This window comes from Equus asinus, chromosome 25 (assembly GCF_041296235.1).
Source record: "Equus asinus isolate D_3611 breed Donkey chromosome 25, EquAss-T2T_v2, whole genome shotgun sequence".
In the NCBI taxonomy this organism is placed as follows: Eukaryota; Metazoa; Chordata; class Mammalia; order Perissodactyla; family Equidae; genus Equus; species Equus asinus.
Genome location: NC_091814.1, coordinates 43,642,879 through 43,659,820, shown reverse-complemented (window position 1 = coordinate 43,659,820; position 16,942 = coordinate 43,642,879). Strand labels below are relative to the sequence as shown.

The following is a 16,942-nucleotide window of genomic DNA, read 5'->3' as shown; positions in this document are numbered from 1 at the left end:
AATCCAGGATCTAAACCCACATAGTCTAACACCAAGAGTCCATGCTATTAACAGCAAGCTTATAAATGGTTACAGCTCTGACTGGTGTTAATAATTGAAAGCACTCAACTGGAAAACCCAAATGCTTCAAGAATTGCAAGTGTAAATAATTTGCTTACATCAAGATAAGGGAGAAAACACAAAGTCATTCCTGATAGATCAGCAATCTCTTAAATATAGTTTTTGAAAGAAATATTTTCCTGGTAATAATAATTACCTAGCTTTCTTGTAATAATATTTCTTTTAAATTCAATTCTAAAAAAATCTGAGAAAGGTACAAAAATAGTACATGAAAGCTAAGTCTCAAAATGAACAAAACTAATATTTATTAATCCTTAATAAAGTGAATTATGTTTGTTACAGTTTGCTTTTCCTTTTATTACATTACCATGAAGGCTTTGGGAAGACAGTGGAGCATCAGTGCAGGATCCCTCTTCCCTCTAGGTGCAGCACAGAATTGGGAAAATCACAAAACTTTAAGTCAAATTTTGCTTAGTTATGTGGCCCTAAGGCAGGAGACACAATCTCTCTCAGCTAAACATCTTTATCTATAAAACCAGGAAATATGTATAGTTCCCAGGGTTGTTTTCAGGATTAAATGAGATAATAAAATAAAGTGTCTGGCACACAAGCAACCAATCCTTTCCCAATGCTACGATGCTAATATTCCAGCATAACAGTTAACAGCACAGTTTCTAGAGTTAGATACATCTTATTTTGAGACCCATTTTCATCATTTATTGGCCGAGGATTAAACAACATTCACAGCACAGAGTTTGGCACATAAATGCTGAATAATTATATAACTTACACTACTAAAAGGTAAAAGGAGGTGCCAACAAAAGATAACCAGCAAGCCAACCCAGAAAAATAATAAGTTAGACTCTAATCCTTCTGTGCGTTCCTACCAAGCTGTATGTCCATGATCAACTCGTTTCATCTCTCTAAGCATTAGTTTACTCATCTGTTTCTTCCAGGTCTAAATTTTTATACCTACGTCTGTCTGGCTACCAAAATCATAAATTTTACCTTGAAACAACCACCACCCTCATACATATACACGTATTCACCCTCGGGGAAAAGGAAAAGAACAAACCAATAGGAGACTGAGAAATCTAGAGATTCAGAGAAATGGCCAAAACCAGCATGCTCTACAACTCCAGTTGAAGATTTTATCAGAAACATGTTAATGCCAAAAACTTTAAATGAGAAAATAAACATTTCAAAGGGGACACCAAACAATAATGAAAAACAGTGTTAAATTTATAGTTGCTACCAAAAACTGAAATACTTACCACGCGTTTCTAGTACCTGACTCTTCCTGAAATGTCCCTCTCGCATGCCAGTAGGCTCATGGCAGCCAAATACATTCTAGGTCAGTGGTTCCCAAACAAGGGCAATTTCACCCCCAAGGAGATTCTGGCATTATCTAGAGTCAGTTTGTGACTGTCACAATTAGAAAGTGAGGGCTACTCGCATTTAGTTGGTGGGGGCCAGAGATGCCATTAAACATCCCACATTGCACAGGACAGTCCCACAACAAAGAATCATTCAGCCCTAAATGTCAATATTACAGAGGTCGACAAACCCTGTTATAGGTGATCTGACCAAGAATCACAGTGACTCTCCTGGGAAACAGAACTGAGACTAAGAAATTAAAGTTTACTACAGACGGTCCTTTTGATGAGAGCAGAGATCTTTTTTAAGAAGTGTGATATGAAGTAAACGTCTAAGAGAGAAGAAAATGAGCAAACAGAAGCCAAAACAGACGTGAAATAAACATTGCCTCAGTTTCTAGCAGTCTTCCACTTCCTTCTTGTAGGCCAGCCTAGCTGCCTTCCTCTCCGCGAGCCTCCAACACCTCCATAGAAATTTTCGATGTATTACATAAAGTAGACTTGGTTTCTATTATTTGTAACCAAGAGTCCTACGCACACACATTACCCACAGAAAACTGCTAAGGTAGAAGAATCATCTACAGCAGAATATGCAATAGTTCAACACAAGTAAATCAAAATAAATTTGGTGAAATTTTATAATAATGAAAAACCAATGGTGAGGCATGGAAAAAAGATCAGTAAAAACTAATCTATAATATAAGGACATCAGAGGATACAGAAAAGGCAAATAATGCGGAAACAAGGGAAAGTGTCAAAATTTCCTAAACCAGAAGGACAACCAAAATCAAAGGAAATAGGTGATAAATTATGTAAATGTTAAGAAATAATCCTTTAAGAAAGACTTGTCAAACATCTACCTATCAAGCTCTTAAGCTTTATGAGGAAGAATTTTATACAACTCGATAGCACAAGAACAAATTATAAAATGGACAGAAATGGTAATTATGTGACCTGATGGAGGTGTCAGCTAACGCTATGGTGGCAATCACGTTGCAATATATAAATGTATCAAACCAACAGTTGTCCACCTTAAACTTAACACAATCGTGGTATGTCAATTACATCTCAATAAAGATGGAGAAAAAAGAGAGGAAGAATTTTATAGTATAAAAATAAAAAATTTTTATATGCTGCCAAGAAGAAAGAAATATATAAATATAAAAGGATATGCATGACCAGACTTGAGAAAAGAACAGCTTGATAGAAAATTTGCCCAGAGCTGAAGCCATCTTGACACAGCCCATGGCCAAGATGACTTTTCTCTTTGAAAATAGTTAATAATTTCAAGAAACAGAAAACTGGAAATAATTAGATGAAAGAAGTTATAAATACATTAAAATTTTTCCAAACAGTAGGGTTAATGACAGAACAAAAGAAAATAGAAAATGAAAGATATAGAGAGAGAAGATTTCATAAGGTTTTCATACTAAGATTTAAAAGTGCAGGTAAGCTAAAACTAGGGTTATAAAAGGGAAAACATAAATACACTGGATAATAAAGCCAAATTTAGAGTAACTTTTTGCCCATCCATAACTGCAAAGAAAACTCAGGTTAGTTCAAAGCATCTTTATGGACTAACCTCTGCATTGCAACCTGCCAGGTATAATATCTCTCAGCAAACAATGAAGAAACTACTTTCTCCCTATGTGCTGAACGCATCAACTCGTTTAAATATTTATTGAGCGTCAATTTGGTGCCTGTCACTGTCAAAGGCACAAGAATTCTACCAGTGAACAACATCAAGTTCCTGCTCTCACAGAGCTTATCATGTAAAGCAGCACTGTCCAAGAGAAATAACGTGAGCTACATATCATTTTACAGATTCCAGTAGGTACATTAAATTTTTTAGATTTGTAAAATTAATTTTAATCTATTTTATTTAATCTGATATGACTAAAACAGGTCAACATGTAATCAATATAAAAATATTCATGTGATATTTTACATTCATTTTTTCATACTAAGTTTTGAAATACAGTGTGTATTTTCACACAGCTCTTCTATATTACGACAAAGGATATTTACTCATTAGCTGCCACATTGGACAGTGCCAATCAAGGAAGGGAGATAGACAGGGGCTACTAATTTTTTTCATTTCAAATCTTGTCATATTCTTTCACTGTTTAACTGTCTGCATGTATTTCTCTGATAAAAATAACCAAAAAGCGTTTTCCACTCAGAGCAAATAGCAACTCCAAGTATTTATTTTACACAAAACTAGAAACAATCTATTATCAATACGAAAAATTCTGAACAAACTGTGGTATAGTTATACAACGGAATACTGACCTATATTATTTCAACATGGATATCTCAAAGACACACAATATAGAAAAAACGTTGCAAGATGATACATCTGGTATAGAATTTATGTAAATCTTTCAAACATACAAAGTTACAAACTGTGACACACACGCACACACACTACTGACAATTACAAGTGGAACAAAATGCAACTACTCAGAGGAGAAGGAGAAACATCATCAGGGTAGCATTAACCTGATACTTCAGGGTACTGCTTCAGGGTAGTACTCCCTGATACAGGGAAGGGAGAAGAATGGGTTTGAGAAGAAGGTCTGCAATAAGTATTCAACTATCTCTATAATGTCTTATTTCTTTTTTAAAAAATGTGATTAAAACATTAACGTTTGATAAATCTGGTGGGTATCTAGATATTCTTCTATGTTATTTGCTGTATTTTTCTGTATGTGTGAAATATCTCCTTTTGAAAATATGCTTTATTCACACACTTAGAACAGACTGCAGAGTTTATTGGTATCAGAAACTTCTGATAAATAAACATTTTTATAAAAGAAAATATTCTTTCTAGAGACCTCCTTAAAACTTAAATATCAGTTTGACAGAATTAATCATTCCATACTGAATCTGGCCCTGGAGTTAGTTGTTGATTATCAGCAGAGTTATAAAAATATATTGATTCAAAAGCTAAACCCAAGTCCAGATACAATCTGAAGAGAATCTAGAACTCCTCTACAGTATCCATAGAAACTCCTCTACAGTATCCATAGAATATATCTTTTCTCAAAGCTAAAAGGTTTATATTTACCTAAAGCTATGCTCAGAGGTCTCAACGGCTGATGCAGCACCATGACTATGAACTGTCAACATTAGGAATGTATTTACCAAACTTAACATTCTGCTCAGTGTAAAAACATAAAGGAATCAGTAATTGTACACTTTATTCTAGACGCTAACCACAAATAATGGCATTTCTTTATGCAAAATGTGGACGAACAGCAATTTCTCTAGTTGCCCTATTAAAATACAGTACAGCAGCAAATCTCTCAAGATATATTTATAATATATATAACATATATGTGTATATACACATTTATTATATATACTTTAGATATAGATACTATATATACTTTTGATATTTTACAGAAAGCAAATGGACAAAACGTGTTATTACTACTACTATAATAGCCAGAATTCATTAAGAAACAAGGGTAGATGATCTCTCCCCCCTGCAACCCACCTCTACCTCTACCACACCTCCTCCAACCAAATGCCTTAGAGTAGATTATGTATCACAGAAATGTGATCAGGATGGATAGTAATGATAGCCTGAACCCTCCTTCAGAATAAACCTTATAAAAAAAAGCTCTGTTAGAATATCAGTTTTAAGAAAATAAAAATGTTGATAGAAAGTTATTACTACAGAAAATATGACTGCCTATCTAGAAAGAGAATTAAAGGAAAAATTATTAGATGTAATACAAGTACAGTAAGGCAACCAGACCCAAGACTGACACACAAAAATCACTAGTCTTCCTGTATACCAGCAATAAGCAATTAGGAAATGCAATGCAGAAAGATTACATTTACAACAAAAATTATTAAATGACCACGAATAAGCCTAACAAGAAATGTCCAAAACAATACGAAGAAAATGAAAAATCCTTCACTTAAGGACATAAAAGATGACCTAGACTGGCAAAGGGACACCACATTCTTGGATCTAAGGACACCCTAATGCTGCACTGTCAATTCACCTCCAAATTAACCTATAATTCAATACAATCACTAGGAAAATCCCATCAAGATTTCTAAATCTTAACAACCTGATCCTAAGGATCTTTGGAAGATATAATATGCAATAACATCCAAATAAACTTTGAAAAAGAACACAATAATGGGAAGCTACACAGATAAACATACGCTTTAAGTTTATAATTAAATTATATTATAATTAAAGTAATATGTTAACAATGTTCAGGAAGCGAAAGATCAATGGAACCATGGAGAGAGTTTTAAAAGATCAGTGTAAATCTGAGAATTTAATATATGAGAAACATGACTCCTCAAAACAGTGGGAATTGATGAACTACTCACTAATTAGTATCAGTACAACGGAAACACATTATTTCCAACCTCAAATACATACATTCATATACATAAACATACATATAAATTTTAGATAAGTTCAAGCTGGTAATGTAAGGACAAAAAATACCAAAAGAAAAAAACAGGAGATTTTTTAATAATCTTGTAAACAAATATTCATCAATAAGAAAATGGTTACTATCTAAACAAAATGGTTAAATATATATCTAAAGTATGGAACACTATAAAGCTGTTGAAAGAAGGAGAAACCTACACATACTAGCAAAGAAATGTCTTCCAGACATATTAAGCACAAAAAACAAATTTAAAAGGAAAAAATTCATATAGTATAATGCCATTTACAAAATGTCAAGAGAAGTATTAAGATGTACACTCATATATATGTAAACACACAGACAAGTTTTGGGAAAATACACAAACAATAAGCAGTAGTTTCCTCTAATAAAGGAATACGGATTGTGGGTAGGAATATCAAAGGTGACTCTGAGGTCTATACGCTTCCGTACTGACTTGTGTGTGTGTGCGCGTGCGTGCGTGCGTGTGTGTGTGTGTGTGTGTAAGATTGGCCCTGAGCTAACATCTATGCCAATCTTCATCTATTTTGTATGTGGGACACCTCCATCCAAAAACAGCTTGATGAGCAGTGTGTAGGTCCACGACCAGGATTCGAACCCATGAACCCGGGGCAGCCAAAGTGGAACACCTGAACTTAACCACTACACCACCGGGCCAGCCCCTGTACTGATTTCCTTTTTACACTGAAATACCTCTTCCTATCTTTTTATGCAATTAAAAAATACAAACTTCAAAATTAATAAAAGAAAGCTACTATAACAAAAACTTTCACGTTATCAACTTTTCTTTCCTCTAAGAAACAGACGAGTGATACGAATTGTACCTGTTGGTATTGCTAGTTTTAGGAAAGTGTTTTCTTAATAACTGTCTGGAACCACAAAATGCTAAGTGGCAATCTTCAGTCCTAACTCAGTATTGTTATTTTAATTTGCTGGAATTAGAAGAGAGGGGAACGTGCTAACCAAATTGCATATGTTCATATTCTATATTATATTAAGCCACAAAACATTTCCTTTGACTTTGACCACATCAAGCGAAAGGTTTCTAAACCCTCCCTCTCCTTGGAAAGCAAACCAGGGAATATAAATTGCCTGGGCCTGCTGAGCTTTGTGTTCTGCTGGATTAAAAGCCAATACTGGCAGAGTTCACCATGGAGGAGCAGGCAGTACCACCACCACCACAGACTCAGCACGCTTACAATATGAAGCAGAGGGCTAAAAAGCTCAATGTAGTTATTTTTTTAAGCAACCAAAGCTAAATTTGGCATAGTATTATATTTAATATGTATTAATCTATGCATTTGAGTAAAAGTTCAACTGAAAATAATACTGAGAAATTTTTCTAATTAGTATAATGACAAGTTTACATACTGATATTATGCACTCAATCCAAAAATGCAGAGATTACTAACCAATAGCTATTGTACAAAATATCACACTTCCGCAGATAAAGACACACAAAACAAGACTAATTTTTTAGCTGTTTCATGAGGGTGTTCATCAACATCTATTTAAGCAGCATCATTCACTCGGACAGCAGTTCTAAATTATACCTAAAAACTCTCTCGGAGACATTAACATAGGCAATTACTGTAGAATAAGTGAATAAAGAAACACAGAAAACACTCTGTTAAGCTAAAAATTTTTCTTAATTCTGCCGTATTACACAAAAAAGAAAAAAAGGTTATTCTAAGTTGCATACTGCAATAATAAACTAAATATATCACTTTAAGTGGTTACACAGATTCTAATTCAAGATCATTGGAGGACTCCATTTTAAATATTAACATTCTATAAGATAATGCCCCCCTAAAATTATGTTTAGCCTCAAAACAAACACCCTAGCATATAAGCTCCTACATCTGGATATTCTATACATCTGGATGTACACTAGGATACAGAGAAAAAAATAGCTACCTACACAGTTTTATCAAGCAAAACTATTACTAATCAGACATGTTGTCATTTAAAATGTTTTTAATTGACAATGACTATTATAGAAATACAGAAAAGGATGTAGAATAAGAAAAAATTATTCCACAATTACTCAGAAACACCTACTATGTGGCAAGTATTGTGTGTAAAGGATACAAGGTAAAGAAATCAATTTTTACAACCCAATATCTTAGAATCCAAGAGTCATTTACACAAATATTTACGCAATCAGTATACAATATTGTCAGTCAGTGGTTTTCTAAAGATCTTCTACCAGTATGGTCTAATAAATCAATTACAAATATTAGAGGGTATATATAGCTAATATTTTATACTCTTTTCCACATTCATAAAGAAACATGGCTTAGTACATTCATCCTCTTATAGTAGCTCAATACACTATCACTGATACCTGTTAAATCTTCTTGACAATTTCTAAAAAGCCAAGAGGAGAAAAGAAGAGTTGTAATCTATCAACAGGGGTGGGGAAGAGGGGGCAGGGGGAGTGCAGGGGGGGATATAAAATGCTTTAAATAAGAAATATTAGAAACACTAAGGCTAGAGGTTAAGACAGTAGTTCAATGTTACTGTGAAATTCCAAATAGCATTGTTGACTGCCTACTGCTCCCTTCATTAGATCACAATAACATCTAAGTCTCAATCCACAGCCACAGAGGACATAGATCTAACCCCGGCCTACTATCCTGAAAATCTCATCACAGGTCTCAAGGGAGATGGGGTAAAGAAGCCTAAAGACCTTTGCATATACACACATATACATAGGTACACACACACATACCCAAGAAGGTTAACTACACACCATCATATACCAAAACTACAGAATTACAAATAGGTATCCCAATTTCTTTGGTCTCTAGTCTTTTTCAATTTGGGTAAGTATGGTTTTCTGAGGTTCAAATGAAAAAACAGATATTAAGTACTTAGCACACGCATGGCACACAGCACTCAATAGGTGGCAATTATATCTTCACCACTTCTTCCAGGAACTGAGGCCCATCCTAAGTCCATCAGCAGAACCCCGTGTGTCCTACCTGCCTTTTCCCTGACACTCAAGATTCTTTCAAAAGCATGTCTCTCAACAGACCTTCAACATATGAATACTTAAAAAAAGAGAGATAAAAAAACAAAAAGATTTTTTTAAAAAGTTGAGGCCAAAGCAAAAAGACATCATCTCTTCCTGCCATCAAAAGATGGCACAAGACAAGGGCCGGCCCGGTGGCACAGCAGTTAAATTCTCACATTCCGCTTCAGTGGCCCACGGTTCGCTGGTCCAGATCCTGGGTGCAGACATGGCACCACTTGGCAAGCCATGCTGTGGTAGGTATCCCACATATAAAGTAGAGGAAGGTGGGCACAGATGTTAGCTCAGAGCCAGTCTTCCTCAGCAAAAAGAGGAGGATTGGCAGCAGATGTTAGCTCAGGGCTGATCTTCCTCAAAAAAATAAAATAAAATAAAAAATAAAAAGATGGTACAAGACAGTGGACACTTGCCTGTGGACCAAGTCTAGCGGACACTAGACTAGGAATAAAGGGACTTTTGAACCACTTCCAAGAAAAGAGTCATATACAGTATGTTTTCTGACACAACTGACAATTGTTGAATCACCTTTAATCCATAACTCTTCTTAACGTCACATTACCAACAGTTCTCAAAGTGTGGCCCCCAACCAGCAGCATCAGCAACACCTGGAAATTTGTCAGAAATGCAAGTTCTCGAATCCCATCTCAGACCTGAATCAGAAACTCGGGGGGTGGGACCCAGCAACAAGCTCTCCACACTAAAGTTCGAGAATGACTGTTGTATATGATTTGGTGAAGTATCCAGAGAGAAACTCCAAATTCACCTACTCTAGAAGAAATCTGTTAAGATTGATGAGGTTAACATTCTGAAGTATACTGAAATCTCATGTGTGTGGTACATGAGAAAAAGCCCAATTTGGTCACAAAATCAAGAGTATAAAAGTCCTACTAAAACATGCTTTTAACAAGATACTTTATAACGAGAGGTAGAAATAATACAGGGAGGCACAAAAAGGTCTTAGAGAAGATGTCAGATGAAGGAGGTTATAATAGAAAAAGTCATTAAATATTAACCAGCAAACAAATGTGCCAGCTTAGAATGAGGTCTCTATCTAAACTTTACATTTGCATTGGCCTGTGTTTCTGGTTCAGCTTCTCTGAAGGAAGAAACATCCGAACGAACAGTGAGTGAAAAAGAACCATGGGCTGTGTTGTCCTCTGACTGACACCCAGTCTCTTAAGGCAAATCTCCCTGAGAGGATAACATTTACCTTCAGAGGAAGGTAGGACTAATGTGACTTCATTCTCCTATGATTTCAGATCCCCAAATTTCTCTCTTATTTGCTGCTTCCTAAAAGTCCTTTAACAATCAAGAGTCACTTGAGAGAAAAACAGACTTGAGAGAATATAGAGACAAAATGTAAACGCTAAGACAATCCTACACTTTTAGCATGCCATCATGATGACAATAGCAGTGTTTTAGATAGTTTACAAAACATTCTCACATACTACTCATATAATCTTCACAACCATCTTGAGGTAAATAACAATGACAACAAAATTGCTAACTTTCGAGGACTTAGTGCTTGGCACTTCGTGAAGAGCCTTACATAATTTTATTATTTAATTCAACAATCTGCTGAGGCTGGAATCATAACCATTTACTAATGTCAAACATGAGGCAGGATTTGAATCCAATTCTATCTAATTCTAAAACCCATGTTCTCTAAATTTCTAGACTATGGCAAGATTTGGAGATAAAGGCTCGAGTTTCAGTCCCATAATTTACGAGCTATATGACCTTGGGAAATCACTTAACTCTCCTGACTCTTCATCTATAAAATGGGAGGATTAATACTCGCCCTCACCTACTTCAGAGTAGTTGTAAAGATCAAATGAGATAAAGGACATAAAAGGTCTTCATAAACTTTAAAAAAAACTACACAAATGTAAATTATCATCATCATTCCTGATTTTGATAGAGAAAGAGAGGGGACAGGAAAAAAACCAACATAGAATGTGGGCTGGAGAGGGAAAGATGCTGGTTTTTCTTTTGTTTGGCTTTCGTTTTCTTTTTAAAGCATGCCGAAGAACCTCAAGGAGAAACATCAGACTTCATAATGTACCTGGGACCTTACTGTCAATTAGGCTGCAATAAGAGAATCTGTACCACAGCTTATTCTGTCACTTTGTTAAAAACACAGATACAGGGTGCCTGCCACAGGGTCCTTAGTGGTTAAGTTTGCGCACTCCGCTTCAGTGGCCCAGGGTTTCGCCGGTTCGGATCCTGGGCACGGACATGGCACCGCTCATCAGGCCATGCTGAGGCGACACCCCACACGCCACAACTAGAAGGAGTCACAACTAAAAAAAATATACAACTATGTACTGGGGGGATGTGGGGAGAAAAAGCAGGGGAAAAAAAATACAGATACAGCTACATATCTGTAACTTACCCAGATTTGGACGTTAATAAAAATATAACAGCTGACTTTTTAAAAGTTTAGCTCTCATAAGAATCAGTGACCTCTATACTAGGTCACAAAATTAAAATTTCCTTACAATAGCCTTCCTGCTCTTTTCTACAGTATCATCTTCAACCTGGGGTGCCTACATCTTTCATTCTGCAAAGATTAAAACATGAAGTATAGACCCACGTTTTAAAGGAAGATAAATAAGACCACTTAAAATGATGAGTTTAAGGGAAAATTTTTATTATTCAAAACTTCACAATTTAAGGTTATTTTTTAATAGTATTTTCAGCAAATGAGTGAGAGAAGGAAGTAAAATTGAAGTGAAATCACTCAACTGTTGTGAAGTATGTCAGATATTAAAAAGACAAGAAAGTATTCAACCCTAGATTACTGGTCACAAAACATCAGCTCACCCAAAAGGTACAAGAGCAGAGTTCAGAAACATCACCCAGTACTCACCCCTTTCATACCCAAAACAGCCCCATTATTTTTATTCCTTCTAAATTACATTCACAAAAATCACTTTTGGCAAGGCAAATTATTATAACAATCTACCCACATATTAACAATAAAAAAACACTATCCTCATTTTCAATGAGAAAATACCATTTCTTCTTTCTACAGAAGAAAAATCATGGATTCTGATAAACCATTTCTATAACATACGTACATTTTTACTAACTACTTAACAATACTTGATCTACATTTAAACCTACAGGTGAACTCAACTCCCCGTCAGATCTAACTTTCACATATGAAATTATGTGCTAATACTTCAACACTGAAACTCAAAACAGCGGTTTGTACACTAGTTCTAGGATCCAGATTTTTGTGTCAAACATCAAATGATATGAAGAGCTTTTGAATCTAATGCATTTATTCATTCTATTCAGAATCTACCACATGTTTCTAAGCAGCGGTTCTCAACTAGGGGCAATTTTAAATGTCCCCACCCCAGGGGACATTTAGCAGCGTCTGAAAACATTTCTGGTTGTCACAGCTTGGGGGAAGGGTTGCCAGAAAGGGGTGCTACTGGCATCTAGTGAATAGAGGCCAGGGATGCTGCCAAAGATCTTACAAAGCACGGGACAGCCCCCTACAATAAAGAATTATCCACCCCAAAATGTCAATCCTGCCAAGGTTGAAAAACTCTGATCTACAGAAAATTTATAAGCACTCATCTGTCTAAAAACAGTACTCACTCCACCTTTGTTTCCTATATTATTTGCTAATTGCATTCTTTTCATACTAGTCTTTGGCAACAAACTGAGCATACTTCCATCCTTTCAATCGACTTCTAACTTCCAAACTTGTCAAGAATAATCATCATCTTAGCCACTTTCAAAACCTGACAGTCTTTGACTCATTCTTATTTTCAAGAATAATAGTGGCAGTAGTAGTAGGGGCAGCAGCTAACACATATTCAGCTCTTTCTAAGTGCCTGGCACATATTAACTCATTAATCTAGGTACTATTATTACTAGGTACTCTTATTATCCCCATTTTACAAATGGGGAATCCAAGGCACTTAAAGAACTTGCCCAAGGTCATACAGATAATAAACAACCAAGCAAGCTTTCAAATCCTGACAGAATGGCTCCAGAGTTTACACCCTTAATAAATATTCCAAAGTGATCTCTCCTTTTTCATCCTCTATATCAAATCATGAAGTCCTTTAAGTTCCATAAGGACAGGGACTCTTGTTATGTTCACAGCAACATCCCCAGTATGTAACAGGTGCTCAAAATACTTCTGTTTGTTGAATGAATGAAACATCCCTAGAATTTACCCCTCCTATTTCCACTGCCTCCACTCAAGGCCAGCCTTTCAGCATTTCATTCTTGGGTTTGTTGATGTATCCTGTAAACTAATCAATGAGGTAAACCGATACAGACTCATTTTCCATAACCTAGCCCCATCCAACGTCTTCAAAGTTTTCTTCCCACTGCTTCTCAATTAGAATCACAAAATCTTAGAGTGAGAAGGTAGCTTAGAGTAATCTAGTCCAACATTTTAAAGATAAAGAAACCAAAGATGGCAAGTGACTAAATCACCCAGCCAGGTGAGCCAGGACCAGAACTTGATTCTTGCCATTTTGCTCTAGGATTCACTCCTGGAGGATTTGCTTCATTCCTGACAGATGTCTCCTCACTATCCCATGCACAAATTATGTTCATTCCCACTGTTCATGCTCAAGTTGTTTCTCCTGCCCAGTCTGCCCTCTTTTTCTTGCTCCATAGATCCAAATCCTATCCATCCTTCAAAATCTCTTCTCATTCCATTTTCCACGACTTCCTCCTTCTCTGAAAATCTTATGTCCTGAATGAGATGCTAGAGGAAAAGGATCACCGTTGCCTAATGGGCCAAGTTTAATGCAAACTAACACTTCCTACAAAGCAAAGTGACTTGGATGATTTCTTCCCTGAAAACTATTCACTCATTCTTTCCTCCTGTGTTTTAGGAAGTGATGTCAATAAGATTAACCCATATAGTGCCTTCATAAAATCTTCATATATGTGAAAGAGCAGCTCACTCACATCTTTAACAGCAGACATGTAATGCCTAAATGGCCCCAAATCACTTATAGCTCCTTCATTAAGAAATAACTCAGCTTATTCACAAAGTCCAAACCCAGAACCCTCTGATACTACTCACCTAGCAGCTACAGCTCCTTGGTTCATCTCTTTCTTTGCATACTACCATCGATCATTATTTCCTCTAAAACTCCATTTCTAACGAATGGTTCACACTTCTTTTTCTTCCTCCTCTTCCCTACATTGTGCAGTATAAAACATCCTGTCTCTTTTACCTTTCATTATTTCCTATATGCCTCTTCAGTGAAACTCCACTTTGCTACCTCTCATCCAACCTCAACTATCCATATCCAGTCCTTTAGACAGAAGTCACATCTATCTTTTCCGTCTCTCTCAGGTCCTAGTGTATCTCAACCCCACGAAGGTCAATTCTGTTTTTCCCCCCTTCTCCACTCTTCCTTCCTCTAGAAAAGTGGTCTCAAAAGTGGTGTGGCTGCAGCTCAGGGAAACTGCAAAAGGATCCACTGGGCTGCAGGAAAAAAAATATATTAGAACTCTTATAATACTTATTTTTTCATCTCATCCTTTCTTAAACTCTATTTCTGTGTACATTTATAAGTTACATAACATATTAGTACAGTAGGACTAGTAATTAATAAAAATACATAAATTCTTGGAGTAAACGCTCTTTCACTGACAAGAGTGTATGATTAAAAGAGTTTGGAGACAACCATTCTAAAAATACCTTGCAAATGAGGTCAAAGTAATGGTTCCAGACTACACAGAGGAGGTATTATTTATGTATGTATACATACACATGTACGGTAGGAAGAAAAACGCTTGTTCATATCTAAAGTCCTAACCATGCCCACCAACCTCTCACCTCCGCCAGCCATCTCAGAATGGTGTCCTACTCAAAAGAGCAGAACAGAGGATGGTTTGGCAAAGCCCTTCATTTCCAGTTTGAAAAAAAAGAAATATTCAACAGCGCTGGGATACCTTATCTTTCCCATAGAAGGGTATTTCAGGGCACTGCTTACTATCCTGACACTGCTCATGGCCTTATACATACACTTTTTACGCCACTATCTCCCGAGATTCAGTTCCTATTTCCCAGTCCCTCAAGGCACAACTCACGTTCCCTTCGCTCAAGACCGATGTATACTAACACCTCCTGGAGTGAGCTCACACCTCCCTTCATCCTTCCCTCCCCTGGGGATACTGTCCACGTCCTCCCCGAGACGCAGAGTCCCGTCCCAGGATAGAGGACAGTCCATCCACGGTCCCTAAGACCACTTCTCTTTCCTCCTCCGCCCTCGGGAGCTGCCAGCCAGGCTGGAGTCGGGAGGGGGGAGGGGTGTGACTCGTCTCCCGTGACTGGCCCAGATGGCAGCCGATTCCGCCCCCACTCCTGGGCACCCCTCGAACCCCCAGGGCTGCCTGTCGGCCTCGCACCCCGCCCCAACCCCACGCCCGGCCTCCCCCACGCCCTCACGCCGGCTCCCGGCCGCACTCACCATGCTGGGTGAAGATATTGAAGCCGGCCTCCGCGGTGCGTCCCGCCAGGTCCCGCCTGCGGCCGGAGGGCCTGGCTGCACTGCTGCCCCGGATCCCGCGGGGCTGCGGCTGCTGAAGCCCCGGAGCCTCCCCGACGCGGCCCACCTGCTGCCCCATCCCTGCGCTCGCGTACTCCCGCGCCCCCGCCGACCCCCGGTCACATTCCTCCTCGGCTCCGGCCTCGGGCTCTTGGCGCTGCTCCGGCCTCTCCTTCCCACTCCAGGCCCCGGCCCTGAACGGCCGAGCCGCCGGCAGCTCCGCACCCGGTCTCCTCACAGCAGCCGCCGCGCCGCCTCTCCGCGACTCACAGATTCTCCTTTTCCCTGCCCCGCCCGCGGCTCCGCGCCCCCAACGCTGCCGCTGTCGCCGCCGCCGCCGCCATCTTTAAACCACCGAGCGCCGGGAGAGCGTGGGACAGAGCGCCTCCCGCCCCCCCGCCCGACCAGTCACCTCCGCTGCTCGGAGGGAGGGCGGCCCGCGGCCCCGCCCCAGCCCCGCCCCGCCCGCGCCGCCCCCGCCTCCTCGCTGGGTGGGTCCCCCAGCGCTCACCTCGTCGGCACGTCTACCGCTGCTTCAGGTTTTTCGGCGTCTGCGTTTCTTCGCGGCGCCTCGGTCTCCCACGTCTGGAGCCGCCTTAGCCGACCCATCCCACGTTCGGCTCCACATGCTACCGCCTTTTGGGGTTGGTCAGTCTAAAGCCTTCTCTGTCCCACCTCCACCTGTCAATCGATCCGTCGGCCTGAGCGGCCCAGGTGCACAGCTCGTTAGTAGGCACAGTTGGGAGAAAAGCACAAGGCATTTGGTGCTTGCCATCCGGGTGATGATCCCTAAAAATGCCCAGAAGAATCCCTTTAAACACCCTTGTCAGCGGCCTAGAGTCAAAATTAAAATTATACAAAATTTACGTGAAGGTAGTAAATTATTTCATGACGAAATTATTTCATGATGTTAAATTGCGCTCGCCTTGATTGTCTGCACTCTTCAGTCTCATTGGAGAAGCACTTGTGGCCCCAATCCTCATATTACATTACCATGAATTCCTCTTGAACTTTACCATCTAACCACATGTGTGTTTCTGTTACCCTTACAATGCTCGACAGTATGGAAAACTAATCTTCCCACTGGCATGCTTTATATACCGTGCACGTGGTCAGGTCTTCTTTTGATGACAAAGAAGCAGAAAAATCTATCTTTGACCCTGTTTCTGAGTCAGAACTTACGCGTCTTTAACTTATATTGTCTAAAGAGAGTGACTCAAGCAGAAAAGTGTTTCTTGTACGCGCAAACACATACATATATATATATAAATATTCACTTATCATCTTCCCCACTGCACATTCTTGCATCTTAATATTGATCCACTTTCTTAAATTCTCAAAGAACTTGATAATTATCCTCCTGCTATTCCTTTGGCTTCCCTGTTTTCTTTATAAAAAGTATCAGTTATTGGAGGTAACACGCTGAGAATTTACTTAAAATTAAAGCAGAGAGGATGGGCACCATTGCAAAGAAGCATTAGA

General features: G+C 38.7%; 1 protein-coding gene across 2 annotated transcripts in view; it reads right to left on the bottom strand.

The window, feature by feature from the left end:
* Positions 1-15,824, bottom strand: part of ABL2 (ABL proto-oncogene 2, non-receptor tyrosine kinase) — a 101,092-nt gene extending 85,268 nt beyond the window's left edge. Inside the window, exon 1 of one of the 2 annotated variants that reach the window (XM_044757750.2) lies at positions 15,383-15,824. In XM_044757750.2, the coding sequence (XP_044613685.1) occupies positions 15,383-15,539 (157 nt within the window). In that variant the 5' untranslated portion in view covers positions 15,540-15,824. The remainder of the gene's footprint in view (positions 1-15,382) is intronic. The other variant, XM_044757751.2, reaches the window with a different exon arrangement.
* Positions 15,825-16,942: the final 1,118 nt, after the last annotated feature.